We start from the raw sequence: 15,156 nt of genomic DNA, 5'->3' as shown, positions 1-15,156 counted from the left end.
GCCTGAATGGCCTACTGAAGGAGGCAATTGCAAAGATACAGCAAACAACAAAGAAGAGTTGGTTGTATTGCCTTCCACTAGCTCTATTTGAGCTGAGGAATAGACCAGGCTCCGACCACCACCTCACTCCTCATGAGGTGGTGACCGGACGACAAATGCGCCTTCCTCTAACGCCAACATCAAGGGCATTCACAGACTATGAAAACACTGCAACTGTTCTTGGTGATGAAATGTACCAATATGTGTCTTCTTTGATTACTAGTGTAGTGTTTGTTTCTCAACAGCTCGAGCGCACGCGGTGCGGGTCTAAGAGTGATCAACAAGAAGATGCGGATAAAGAATTGGAAAAGGAAAAACTGTGCAAAATTGCTAAAGGTGACCACGTGCTACTCCGCAATTTCAATAGAAAGTGGAACAGCCCACGCTTCACTGGCCCCCACCTGGAAGAGGAGGTATCTACGAGAGCAGTAAAGTTGAAGGACAAACGTGCTTGGAATCACCTACACGACGTAAAGATCTGCAAACTCCAGACCCGCCCTAGCGTCACCGACAGGGCCATTGGAAGAACAGCAACAGCGTCACCCACGGAGGAAGAGACTTCTACCACAGCTGACGACCTAAGTGTATCCATACCCCGCCACCCCCCAGATTCCCCAGAGACAACTACTGAAATAGAAACTGGTAATTCCCATACCGCCCACCCCATGGTCACACGATCAAAGAGTAAAGAGACTTCCGCCAGTTGAGCCCCAAACCCTCTGCCCATCGACCCCCTACCCACTACAGTAACCACCCAATTGAAGGACATTGTCTTGCACATATACACATGTAAACACTTGAATGTTCTCTTTTTTCTTTCTCGCACATGCAGGTACCGCGTATTATTGTATTGCTAAGAAAACAGATAACTAACAAAGTTCATTGCCCAGGAGTAGATGCTACCCTCAGACGATAACTACCCTGAAGATCTATCACACCAATTTGTCTATCACATAAAAAGGCCAAAGTACCTGAAAAGAAGGAGGGTACGTGTCTACTACACAGCATTTATCTTGGCCATAGAACAATCGATGCCCCATCTTCACCAACACTTGCCTGCCCTAAGAGATAGATCGCTTAGAGTGGCGTGGGAACAGCTCTTCGCCTGGGCACTGAACGACTACTTGATAGGGAGAGCTTGAAAACAACAACTAACACTAATAACAAGCATATTGAGAATTTTCAGGCGGGCAACTTTAACGTCGCAAGAATAAGCTGCCGGACTGCAGCAAGGTAAGAGCAAAATGCCGGTGAGAGTAGCCTCTGTAATAAAGATGATAGGGATGTTGATGATCACCGGGTTTTTGGCTGCCTCTGTATGGCAGAAAAGTTATGCTATCAATATTTTGGCTGTACCCAAACCTAATATACCCCCACCCACGGCTGCAACAGGTGTTACGTCAGGTGGTACTAGCAAGATTCCACATAAGGGAAATAGAGTTAAACGCAGCACATACTCAGATAATAAAGGTATTGACAACTACATAACAGATTCAGCACACGTCTCGAACAACATGTGGTACCAACACATGACCCAAATAGGTAAGCAGACAACAGAAGACAGCTGCTACGTCTGCTCATTGATCCCATACGCCATGAGCACTTCTCGAACATTCGTTACCACGGAAATAGATGAAAACACAGCACGATGTATAGTATACTTGGCACTGTTCCAAACGAAAGGGAGATTTCAAGGGACGGTGGTGAACCTGGTATGGAAAACGTGAGACACATTTCCATACGAAAACAACTTCCTCAAGACTTATTTGAGTTACCACAAGACCAGTTTGCATGCTGAAGCATTCAGATACATGACAAGTGGCCCTGAAAAGGGAGAAACAAAGAAAGTAACACTACAATACCTACCATGTGACTGGTACGCCACTGAAGTTCCTGGTAAACAAGGATGTTGGGAAAGACCACTGGTAACAATAACAGGGAAGGTGTACATGGACAACAAATGGGACATAGGAGTGGTTGGCAGCAACATGGTAACAAGAGAAAATATTACAACTATTAATGAACACAATGACAGATGTTGGACGATTTGGGTCAAGTACGTACTCATGCTAACGTGGATAGAGAAGGATGAAGACCCAATAACCATACTGCCGCTGTCTGCACCTAAGGTATGCTACCAACATAGAGGAGAAGTGGACGTGGGATACAACACCAACTGTGCAAGCGTGATGGAGTTACCTGAGGGGGGAACAGGAACAGCAGTATTAATGGACCATTACTGGGCCTGCGGAGACAAGGCATACCACACACTGCCCCCTCTGTGGAATGGTATATGCACAATGGTACACGTTAATGTACCATCACTAGTGGTGCCCCAGAAACATGTGAACCTGGTGAACTTCCCTAAAATGGATGAAGGAAACAAGAGGAAGAAGAGATCTGTAAAACCTCAGAAGGGGCCAGAGAACGAAAACAACAACAACAACAATGTCCTGAATAGAAAGAAAAGACAAGGAGAACCTCTGACAGGAAATTACCTATGGGGAAGGTCGGAAACAGCACTCACTTCAATCCCACCAGAACACAGACTATTCAGCAGAGCAGCAATGTTCTTCTCGTTAATATTGCATCCGAGACTACAAGCTTACGCAAACGCAAAATGGCTCCAGATAACTCGATGGGAGCTAATGATGACAATTAATTCTACAGTAAATTGATTCAACGCAATAAAAGAGGAACTGCGAGCAGTGAGGATGGTAGCACTACAGAACAGATATGTATTGGATCTCCTTACAGCAATGGAAGGAGGAGTTTGCGCAAAGATAGGACAATCATGTTGCACATTCATTCCTGCTAACGATGCTGACAATGGTACACTGACAGAAGCAGTATCACAACTGGCCCAGATGCACTCCAAAATGATGGAAGAAAGTAAAGGAGTGAAGAAGGATGACAGCTGTTTTTCACTGTTATGGTCATGGATGCCATCTTGGCTGTCAGACGGACTGAAGATTATAGTTGGATGCATAATACTGGCTGGAGCTGCACTGATCATAATAAGATTTTGTAAGGCCCGGAAGGCACGCACCACAGACGAAATGATCGAAATGGTTGATATGCACCCCTTGATGCCGGCAGATGATGGCCAGCACACAGGCACAATAATAAAAGAGAGAGAAAAACTGCGCAAACCGATCATCACCAACCACCTGGACCCACCATCTGTGAAGCTCGAAAACCCAAGAAACCCAAGGAGCTACATAGGGAAATGGGTATACTGCACACCTGGAGGAACCTGTGTATATATGTATTGGTCATTTGAAGACCATGTCAACCACTATGGACATTTGGGAGGAGCAACCAAAATATGGAGAGTAAGAGGAGATAAGGAAAAAGATATGTTTGTGGTCGACAAGTCGACCAGAGGGGGGACTGAAGTGGGAGAATGGAACAAAAGGCTCCCACCAATCCCCTCACATCCCTGGCCTAGAGGATCGCGGCCCAGACACCCGCCACAAGCGGTGTTTGGCTATCTACCAGACGACCAAATACCCTGGTACAGGAACATACGGATGTGCCCACCAGCCCGCCCACCAGCCTGCCCTGCCCATGCCGACACCTGCGGCATGGATGAACTCGACTGAACCATTCAACAGTAAATGAACACATCGTTAGAGATGCCATGACGACCTAGCCAACAGTCAGCACACCCGTGCAAACATGCACACTGGACACTCCCACACCAATCCACACGAAGAACATATTCAGTGCTATGACGTAGGTGACGGACACACCCACTGACGCGCATCTTTATTATTTTTTTCACATAGGTTTTTCAAAATGCAGAAACGCAAGACACACAACAAACTCATCTAAAATGCTTGCTGACGCTTCTCCTACCCCATGCATTGCAATGAGAAATATAACGAAGACATGATACTGGGGATAAAGCAATATGATACCATAACCTAAAGCGCCGTGCATCAAACATCCCCAACTATGCACCAGGCCCAAGTAGGCCGCAAGCTAGAGCCTCCATGAACATTGAACGAGCAAGAGTACAATTGCTGACCCTGCAGAATGAGCCCGGCGAGAACAGACAGTCAAGGGCACAATGTTGCAAACTCGCATGCCACAAGCCGAAGCCAAGGTCACACCTGCAAACTGAGCCAGACACACAGTGGAAAATGCAATATTAAATGTGCAGAATTCTGCTTCAACCACGGTCTCTCCTCACATGACCAAGCCGAAACTGACAGGTTGCCAGGCCCAGGAGGAGGGAGGCGCCTGGATCCCACGTTTTGAGACACAGGCAGCAACAATTAGGCGACTCAATGGACATCTGCGGCGGTGGGAGTAGTCTGCCCTCCAGCATATGAACAAATCCTCGCATTGTCTGCACATACCCATAGTTATACATTGTTGCAAATGACAGGTGCACCGCGAGCCGGGAACAGCGATGGTCCCAGACTGGGGGGCTCGCGAGTGGACCAATCAGAACATGGGGCTCTTATCACTGACGCCATTAACATTAGCCAATCCTCAGGGGTCTTCATGTAACAATTTTCATGTATCTAATTGAAGGGACAACCCAAGTATACCACCTGACTGACCCTCAACCACTAACAGCGTTCTCTATACGTATGCTATACTAACCCTACCACTCGAGGAACCAATCCAGAGTGGCGATAGGTTTTTTGATAACTTTCCCAGGTGACGCAAGAAGCGCGTCATACTAAGGTAAAAAGGGCCTGCGAGCCCCACGAATTGAGAGAGAGTGTCAGGACGGACGCGTACGATCCTTGACCCATCCCTGCCGTTTTGTTTAATAAACAGCAGAATCACCTTGCTTCTTGCGTGTGCCTCATACTCATTTTTGGGATACACGGGAGGAGTTGGGGCCTCCCTGCCTGGAGGTCCGCGGACGGCGCAGCCGACCCCAGGAGAATTTCCCCCGACATTATTAAAACCTGGTTGGATATTTTTTATTTAGTAACTATTCTTGTGTGGGTGCTTCCACTGCTGACTCACATCATTGAAGAGTAAATCCTGCATGCAACACCACTGAGTTGTGGTAAAAGTCTGGTCATAGCACAGCAGTAATTGCTCTTCCCTGTAGTTCGGGCAGTGTAGGGTTTCAGCAACATTTTGTCTAGGCGTAAAACATTACCCTCTGAAAGTATTGAGGGAGCCTGGGTGCTGCTATAACTATCCAGGGGTGTGTGAGAGCTAAATGAGGCACACTGCCTTCCACTGCATATGCTTGTTTGGATGCTGCTAACAGAACATAAAGTAGCAGCCCAGAGTGCTGGGAGCTTCATGAATATGAACAGGGCACTGCAAGAATCCACATTTGGCAATGCAAGCATGAATCCTTTAATCTGCTGTTTTGGGCTCTGTGTGGGCTTTGTTGAGAAAAGTAAATATTGTGGGCGCACAAGCACAAAAAAGTTCACTATCTGGTGGTCAACATTTTACAATTCCAGATACTCATTAAAGAAAAAAATCCAATCAGCACTCCCATATATGCTGAGTTTGCATAAGAGTAAGCGGAGAGGCAGCATGAATGCTGGAGGGCAAGTGCGGGTGGAGAGCAATGTACATGAAGCGGGCTTCTTAAGAGAAGCATGGGTGAGCCATGCAGCAGTACAGTGCACTCTAAAGGGACAATCAGACTCTAGCATTCACAGCAGGGCACACTGGGAAAGACATGCATGGGGGCAGCATAGGGTGGCCATTTTCACATTCAACATGGTGCCTGCTTCATTTTAATTCTGAAAAGAAAATGTTACATAGTTCATTTTGCAGTAGCCATGATTTTGAGTGTAAACAAATAAAAACCTTGTGTATTTTTCATGTTGAAAATGCAAAGAAGGCAGATTCAAAAGTGTGTGGTTAGGGCAAGGATGTGTGGACAATGGGGGCATGCAAAGGATATGACATATCGAAAGCTATTTCATGGACGTGTAACCGGGTGGACATATATTCAAACATCACCCTGTAATGCTGTTTTCAAAAACGTTGGCAATGCTTTAAAATCAAATTGGGAAGGCAACTAGAGTTGTGGGCATGGGGAGGGCCATCAATCTGGAGCTAAAAAATGTCTCAGTTTACTACTGACACAGTAAAAGGATCAGGCTCCCACATTTTAGGAGAGGCACCAACCACATCAGCACTGCGCTGTCAATTAACTTTTTATGCAACAAAGACAGCTTCAACAATTGGAAAGATAGGGATAATTGCTCAATCTAGACAGGCCTCACAGCTGGAGAACAGCCCACTTAGATCAAGACAGAAGACAATAGGATTAGCACAGTTGTCACATTTGTTTTATTTATGGAGAAAATACAGCTTAAAGCATTTGAAGCATAGACGGAGTTGCTCACTTCAGGCATGCCTCAGAAAATGAGACAAGAATCCAAAGATCAGGACAAGCAAAAATGATCTTAACTGACCACAGGAATTTAAAATAGGGATCGGCTTGCGGCACAAAACTCATGAGCAGGAGGGTGCACAGGATAGTCAGTTTCAATGGGACATTAAAGTGTGCCTATTAAGAGCACCTGGCATACAGGCCTATATGATAACCCTATGTACATAAATGTGCTCCCTCGGCCACATGATGTAATAGTGATTGTTCTAGGGACATGACATTCATTATCCAATGAATACAGTTAAAAATGCTTGAAAACCCAAGTCAGTTCGCTCTATAACTGACTTCCAAATGCTTGTCAAGGCTTGGGAGTGTCAGCTATGGCACAAAGCTGAGAGCTATTTGTTAGTCCAGGAATAAAGTCAAAAATATCACACACAAATACGGATTTAGCAGGTTTCTACGGGCATCATAACATTTTACAAACAATGCATAAACTTGCAAACATTGCATTACATAATACAAAAGACCATATAACGTCATAGCAAAGCAAAACATTGTATATAGAGTGATGGACTGTAGAGGTAAAGGTCTCTCTCTCTCTGTATCTCTCTCACATTTCCTCACTTTCTTACTTTGCCTCTCTGTTTCTGCCAAGCAAATATAGCATGCATATTTTGAAACGGGCATTGGGGACAGACAAGTAATGGGGAAGGTGCCTGCTTGAAACTCCCCTATTTTCTGTCAGTGAAGTGCTATGGATTTTGGTGCCATTCGCCTTATGTTTGTGTCAACGGATCCCAGAGATATGAAAAATGCAGGCACTTCTATTTCCTTTCTTGTTTTGCAAGGGGTGCAAACAGCAGACTGATACTTCACGCTATCTTTGCAGGTGCTGTGCCAGAATGACTTTTATAAACGGTTCATCAATCAATAGAATAGCAATACATGTGTTATTTGCCCCTGAAATCTGCCACCGCGATTACTACAAGCTTCTACGCACGAGTAACTATTAGAATTTCATGATTAGTTGCACTGACCCATATTTGTTGTGTTATTATGGATATTAGCAATTGAAATGACAGAATATCAAGTTATGACTTTATGAAAAAGAGCTTCACCTACACACCTTCTATCACCATAACTTCTCCGTCACTAGTTTGGGCCAGGAAAGATGGCAGTACAGCTGCCTTCTCATTTTCCTTCCCACACTATAACCCAATCAAAAATGTATGCAGTGTTGTTAGAATCAAAGCTAAATAATTGTTTTAATTTATGAGTGACACTTAGGCCAAGAGGATATAAAAGGCCATTCAAAATGTCAAGACATTATTTCCTAATAAATCTCGTCTGAATGAAAATGATTCATTAGTTTTTCATTAGATAAGGGATTATGGCCCCTTGAAAGCTCTAATAATTGTTCATACCATGATGAGTTGCATAGGGTAGCAGGTTCAATGGTACATAGTGTGCCCACACAAGCCTCTGTCAAGTTTATTTAATTAAACTAAAGCATGAATATACTAAATAAAATATATTGTACATGGCTGTGTCATCTCTATAATGTAAAATTCTCAAAATTATGGAGATGCAAATGTTAATTTTAAACAGTGTTACTTGTGCCTAGCCATATTACTCAAATGCTCCACACGCTACATTATAATATGTGGATGAAGCACAACTAAATGTAAAATGCCCATACATTATACACATTCAATTAAATAAGATTATCAACTGTTGAATTAAGTAAAACTAAACCATCGTGTTGCCTTCCTTTCTATTTGCATGTCATGTGAAAAATGGTCAAATGCAGCTGACATCTGATCATTCATTTATTTTCTCAACTCAAAGCAGTTTTAAAGTTCAGTTCTATGCTACAAGAAGGTTGCACCATCAATTTGTAACAATTGCACTATTTGCATGTCATGTGAAAAGTGGTAAAATGCAGTTGACGTCTGAACATTCATTTATTTTCTCAACTCAAAGCAGTTTTAAAGTTCAGTTCTATGCTACAAGAAAGTTACATCATCAATCTGTAACAAATCCAAGCATATTATACACTTAATATATCACTGCACCAGAAGACCAGATTTCTAGAAAGTCCTCAACCTTTTAACCTTTGGCAGAGGAATACATTACCAAATATCTTTTCTCTATTTCATGCTCTGGGATTTCAAGGTGCACAAACCAGTAAGTTAATACTTATTTTTGCTGGAAACAAAATGAAATCATATAATCAGCTATACCTGTGTAATACTTGCTTCATTTAAAAAAACAGATACACAATTGTAATTCAGTGAAGCAATCCCCATAATATATGCACATGCATAATTTATTAATATGTGTGAATTATTAATGCATTCACATATTTCAATAACTTTTTTAATATTACAAGTTATTTGATATGAAAGATGTCTGTGAAAGCAGATTTGCAGATTTTGATTGTGTTTTCAAATTTATAGGCATCCATATTTGATATAGATCCATAACATGAATTATGACAGAACAATGGATTTTAATCCAATCTGATCATAACTCCAAGTGGGAGGAGGAAAAAACCTCCCACTGTCACATGGAAAAATACCATGGGCCAAATAAAATAAATTGGAGTATAATGGGGCGCTTCATTATCTGAAGAGAACCTATAAGAGGCTGCGTCCAATGGGGAAACTCTGCATTATATAACACTGCATGGGTGGAGTTTATCAATTGTTTGTGGACAAATATATATTCTTGAAAATTCCGCAGACGAATTAAACTTGGCAGACAGGAGAAGTGTTGTGTTAGGTTCCACCTTGGATGTAGCTGATAGGAAGCCACCTTAATGAGGTATTTTCCAGAGGGAGCTTGATGCAGAAACCTTTCCCAAGACAGAACCAGTTTTCCTACTATAAGAATTTTAAAATTAGAGTACAGAATGAGGGCAAAGCTAAACTTGGTGAGGCTCCCTGGATCAGTTGAACATCCTATCTGCTGGTACCTTTAAATGTCAAACCAAAAGGGAGCACAAGAAACCTGTGTGCATTTAGATGTATGTTACAAGTATTTGCTGAACCCCTAATAGCAATTGAAAGATTTTTAGGGAATTCCTTACTAGCCAGGACACTGGATGGGAATTGAGCGGTAAGGTAAACTTTGTAGCATTTTATATTTAAAGTAGTATGCCCTAGAATCCTCGATTGTGCATCACACATAATATGATAGCAACCAAATAAATGAATTCACTAGGATAAGTATGGCCAGATTTATAACATGGTGTACAGCAGTTCACAACTTTGCAGGAATTGTTAGGCTTTTTGACCTGTGGAATCCAAATTTAACATAAAAATCAAATGTTGAGTGGAGCGATTAGTGGAATAGGATGGAGGTTAGTTTGTTCACTTTCTTCCCAAGAAAATAATGTCAATATAAATAACCAGTGCCATTTTTCTAAATAACATAGCGCAGAAAAGAAAGTTCTCTGGCGTTAGCGGACTCCTGATCATAAGAGAAATTAAGTGTTGATTTTTGTTTTATCTCACAGTTGTTCTGAGAACAATTGACTCTCAGAAGAATGACACTCCATATGTAGAATACACGTGCATTCAAACAACACTAGAATCAGTGAAGCTAACTCTAACCTTAAGGTGCTCTTCAAAATCCTCAAGGAGCTAGAGAGCCCAGCATCACCCACCTCCAACTTTCCCACCACAGTTCAAGCAGCCCTCACAGACAAAACATGCAAACTACTAGATAAAACCATCTTAAAGAAATCCCAGTTTACCTCCAAAAACCACTTCACCCCAGCACCCTCTGACCACCGCTCGACCCCACCTAGCTCAACTCCATTCAAATTCTCATTAGTGACTCCCACAGATGTGTCCAGAACTATTCAGCTCCTCAAACCCACCAACTGCAAAGGAGACATCTGCCCAGCACACATCATCAAACTCTGTGCAGAAACCCTCTTCCCCATCATTACTGCCTTCATCAATGCCACACTCATCACAGGGACGATCACTGCATCTCTCAAAGAAGCCCGGGTACTCCCACTACTCATAACATGACCCTCAACCCTACCCTCCCAACCAACTACCACCCCATCACCACAGTCCCTTTCCTACTTAGAATTCTAGACTGCACAGCCTATACACAGATTCAACCCTTCCTTGAATACCACATCTTTATCGGACCCCACTAATCAGGCCTCAGACCCAAATACAGTAATGAAACAGCGCTCCTTCATCTCAAAATATAGCTAGACAGCATCCATGATGCAGGCAAACTAGGCACACTGCTCCCGCTCGATCTCTATGCCACCTTTGAACTCATTGACCAAGAATTACTCTGTCAGCACCTCAACACAAAGCTCCAATTCACCTCAGAGGCAACCAACTGAATGAAATCCTGAGCAGACGCCCCTCCAGAGTATTCGTCAGCATAGCAGCTGTCGATCCTACCCCAGCCCCCTATGGTGTCCCTCAAGGATCATGCATCTGCCCCACTCTGTACAACATATACACCAAGCACCTATTTGACCTCCTTGACAAACCCAGCATCACATACATGAACTTCAGCAATGACACCCTGATTCTTCTAGACATCACAGGCAACTACAGCAAAGACACAACAACCGTCAATCAGATCTACAGCATCATCCAGAGGTAGATGCAAGCCACCACCTTTGCCTTAACAATGAAACAAATGAAATACTCATGAGGTTCCCCCCATCGCCTGAAGCACCTTGACTGTGCATTCTCATCGCTCACCATAGACGGAAGCCCAATCCCTGTCTTTAGTCATGTAAAAATACTGGGGGTCTACCTAGATGCAAACCTCAACATGCACAAACATGTCTACGCCCTCTCATCCTCTGCTGCATACATAACCAAGCTCATCAACCACAGCAGACCATTCCAATCACCCGACAACTGCCTAACACTTGCTAGAGCCATTATAGGCAGAAAAGCTGATTACTGTAATGCTCTACTTACGGGCACCTCTGTCAAAAACGTACCCAAACTTCAATTACTCCACAACAACTCTTTTTAGAGCAACCTGGGGGATTGGACATACTGATCACATCTCTCAAGTCAGACGAGAAGCCCAAAGCCTGCATCAAATTTAAGATTTTAACAATTGCCCACCACTGCGTCTATGCCACAGCTCCCTCCTACCTCAACCACTGAAATACCAGGAAGGCCACCCCAGGCACCCTTCATTCATCCTCATCCACCACCCTCCTCACACCAAGTTTCAAAAAGAAGTGAGCAGATGAATCCAGTATTACTGTCACCACACCAACCCTCTGGAACTCCCCCTCCCCACATGCATCACAGAAGAACCATCCTATCTTAAATTTATGAAACTGCTATAACTGAGGCCACTCCACTTCTCGATATCTACTGCATAATCTGATTCCTGTCTTCGACACTGCTCTTATTGTGTATTGGTACAAGTGCCCTAATAGCCTGGGGTTTGGGCACTACACAAATAAAATAAATCAACAAAATATATTCTCATCCTTGTCTGAGTAATTTTAAATGAACCTAGATTTTGGACTCTCCAAAAATGAATTCTTCTATCCTAAACCCAAACTTGATAGATAAATATCCCAACATACCACATCATGTTTTAATATATATGACCAAACTAGAAACCGTCACTACCCTAAATCTAGAGTAGATTTACTACTAGAATATGGAAGTTATAATACATGATTCCAATGTATGTTTTTCTCTAATGGCAACCGTTGTTGAAGTTTTCTGATGATATCAGGTGACATGTATATTGTATATGTTTCTCTGATGCCGTAACTTGTCGATTATATTAGAGAAAATCAAGTGAAATATATATTGTACATTTCTGATGGGAATACTGAAAAATGTTCACTTTGAAATATGATGCCGGCAAGTGGTAATCATTTCAATGTTTATCCTGGAGATTAATACATATATATTTTGTCTAAAATAGTTATTCAGGTTTGATTTTTTTTTAAATGGGTGTTTGTGTGTATTGTGGATCTAAGTGTAAGAGAGACCATAGCAGGTAGGTTGTGTTTCCTTATATTCTTTAGGAATGTTTCCTATATCTGTTTGGAATATTGGCGTTGATTTCTCGAGAATAAGTTTAGGGGACCACCTTTTATTTTGATTTATTATTTTAAATAAAACAGAATATTCAAATGCCTGTTTCATGTTCCAGAATTTAGAGGTGGCAGTGTTGTGGTAGGAGGTGCTCAACCCTTTTCTCTAGCATTGCTGGAGGTTTACGCAAGGACATGTGCCAAACCAAATGGAAAAGAATCACAGCACCAGAACAGCTGTTTCTTTGACCATGCAACAGCGTTAAGTCACCTGGCAGATCCAGGTAAGATCTAGCCTAAAGTATATAAATTACTTTCATGCTGATTTGAAATAAGCCTTAGAATTTGCCATAGCTGATGGCCTGCATTGCACATATGTGGACTACTCCTGGAGATTTTGATGATGTTCTCATTAGATTGACATTCAGTCATCAAATGCAAGATGGCTTCCAGGTTCTCATGCTTATACCCCCCACCTGACCAACAAACAACTGGGAATAACGGCCAACATATAAGTGCTTATGAGCTCGCCATTGAAATACATCACTACAGATTCAGACTGTGTAATGTTATATGCCCCAATCAGTATAGAAAGTCAGATCCAAAATGGCTGGATGGTAGAAAACAGGCACATAGCTTGTATTTAAGTGTTTTTTTTCTGATCCGTGTCATTCCACCAATCAATTAGCATGAGTGCGTAAGTGTCCCTGAAAATGGTGTGGAGTCAGAAATAGTTGTTGCAGGTGTAGCACATCATCAGAAAATCTCACATCACATGCTCTAGCTCTCCAGAAAGGTAAATTGTTAAATATTTTATACATGTTTCGATGCACTGTAACAGACATTTTTGAATTTTCACAATGTTTATACATAATGGAAATACACTGTGAATTGCAAAAGCAACTGTTAAATATGAAACTGTACAGGGAGTAATGATGTGAACTGAACTACCATTGACTACCAATGCTAGTGTTTTAGCTGAAGTATAAACAATCTGGCAGGTTCATTTATTAACCTATGGCTATAACACAAGTATTCCTGCTCTTCAACTACACATAATTTGCTGTAAATAAATATACCCAGATCCATTCAGGAAACATTGTTCGTGTAAGAGAAGGGAGGTGCATTTGTGTGAAAAAAGGTTGTCTTCAGTTCACAAATTACCTGTGAATCTGACCACCATAGATTCAAATGCCCTTTATACCCTGCTGCGTGTGATGGAGAAAATAATGAAATTAAATGCAAATGTTCTCACATTTTGAAAGAGGAACCTAAATCCCAAACGGTGCATGGTTTAAAGGACGAGAAATAATAAAACATCCCCCATATTGGGACAGCCACAGGGGATACACAGTAAATGAGAGCTTGATTAATTAATTAAATCAGGACACCTGCTAAATAAATTGATGCTGTCCTGCCTGTATTTCTATCCCTCAAACAGTGATAGACATTTTTTATTTATTTTTAAACAGATATCACAATGACAGGACAACAAAGGCCCAACCTCTGTGTAGTGCATCCCCAGCACCCACAAAATATGAAAGAATGCAATGGCTAGCATGATAAACATCAGAAAAAAATTATTTAACTATGAATGAGATTATTCAGTGTGTATGTTTTTTGTACCCCAAAAGAGCTGTGGTTTTTAGGAAAATATTTGAGAAAATGTGTGCCTACCGATGGTAGTAATGACAGTCCCTGCGAAGAAGAAAGAGCTTCCCAAATCCCAGTGGCTGTGTTGGTTAGACGTGTTCCCCACAGGCATCACTCCAGCATTGATCGCTGCCACCACGTGCTGAAAATAACAACAGAAACAAAACATTAAATACAGGCAGACACTAAAGGGGATTGCAATATCAATTAAACTTTCTTCAAGAGGGTTCCTTTTCTTCAATGCTTTCAAGCAATTACCTTCATGAAATTACACATAGTGGAAAAACTCAACTAATAAAACACAGCTGCTGAGCATCCTTCCCGAAACCATATCACATTGTGATAAAGCAAATGATGTCAATGATGATTACCCAACAAAGTGAGATGTGTATCTGATTGTTGAGTGATTTTTTGATGAATCTTAATTTGTCAGGGCATGCCATGATTGCGTTGGTGATGCCTCCAAATAGGACAAAGGTTTAAGTTTCAGCTTTGTGCTGCTGAATCAATATGGTGTGTGTCCCTCTGTCAATGTTTCAGAGCATAATGATGTGTGCCTTAGTTCCAAAGTCCAATCTCTAATTGCTACCATGAAAAGAGCCTGTCATGTCTGAGAGATCACAGTGTGTAAATAATTTGCAAATGCAAAGATACTGAGAAATTGTTTTTACAGTGAACAAAATGTGGCAGTTTTAAATGATTTCATATCCACAATATCTGTTTCGCTGACACACCCTTGGCGTAATCCTTTAGAGGGCAATGTCATTGTTGAAGACATCAGAATAAGTAACTAACTCACTCCTGACTTATTAGTCCGGGGTACTCATGGTAACCTCTTGGTAATTCAAAGGAGCCAGTCAGCCGGTAAAGCTTTATTTAGCCAATGTGGACAACACTAGACAATACATGATAGATACAAAATATTCAATTGCCAGTAAAACCTAATAGCTAAAAACCCAACCAAGTTAGTTAAATAGTTCAAAATGACTTCCTACGGAGCCAAGCTCTGTGGATAAATGTAGCTACAAAATACACATCATTCACTCGAGCAGTGGATTTACAAAGG

General features: G+C 41.9%; 1 protein-coding gene across 1 annotated transcript in view; it reads right to left on the bottom strand.

Moving 5' to 3' along the window:
- Positions 1-15,156, bottom strand: part of KCNK2 (potassium two pore domain channel subfamily K member 2) — an 845,778-nt gene that overhangs the window by 302,403 nt on the left and 528,219 nt on the right. The window contains exon 3 of the mRNA XM_069608568.1: positions 14,115-14,232. Coding sequence (XP_069464669.1) covers positions 14,115-14,232 — 118 coding nt within the window. The remainder of the gene's footprint in view (positions 1-14,114; positions 14,233-15,156) is intronic.

The sequence above is a fragment of the Ambystoma mexicanum genome, chromosome 4q (assembly GCF_040938575.1).
Source record: "Ambystoma mexicanum isolate Mex_15411 chromosome 4q, UKY_AmexF1_1, whole genome shotgun sequence".
Classification (NCBI taxonomy): domain Eukaryota; kingdom Metazoa; phylum Chordata; class Amphibia; order Caudata; family Ambystomatidae; genus Ambystoma; species Ambystoma mexicanum.
This window is presented reverse-complemented; position numbering and strand designations above follow the sequence as displayed.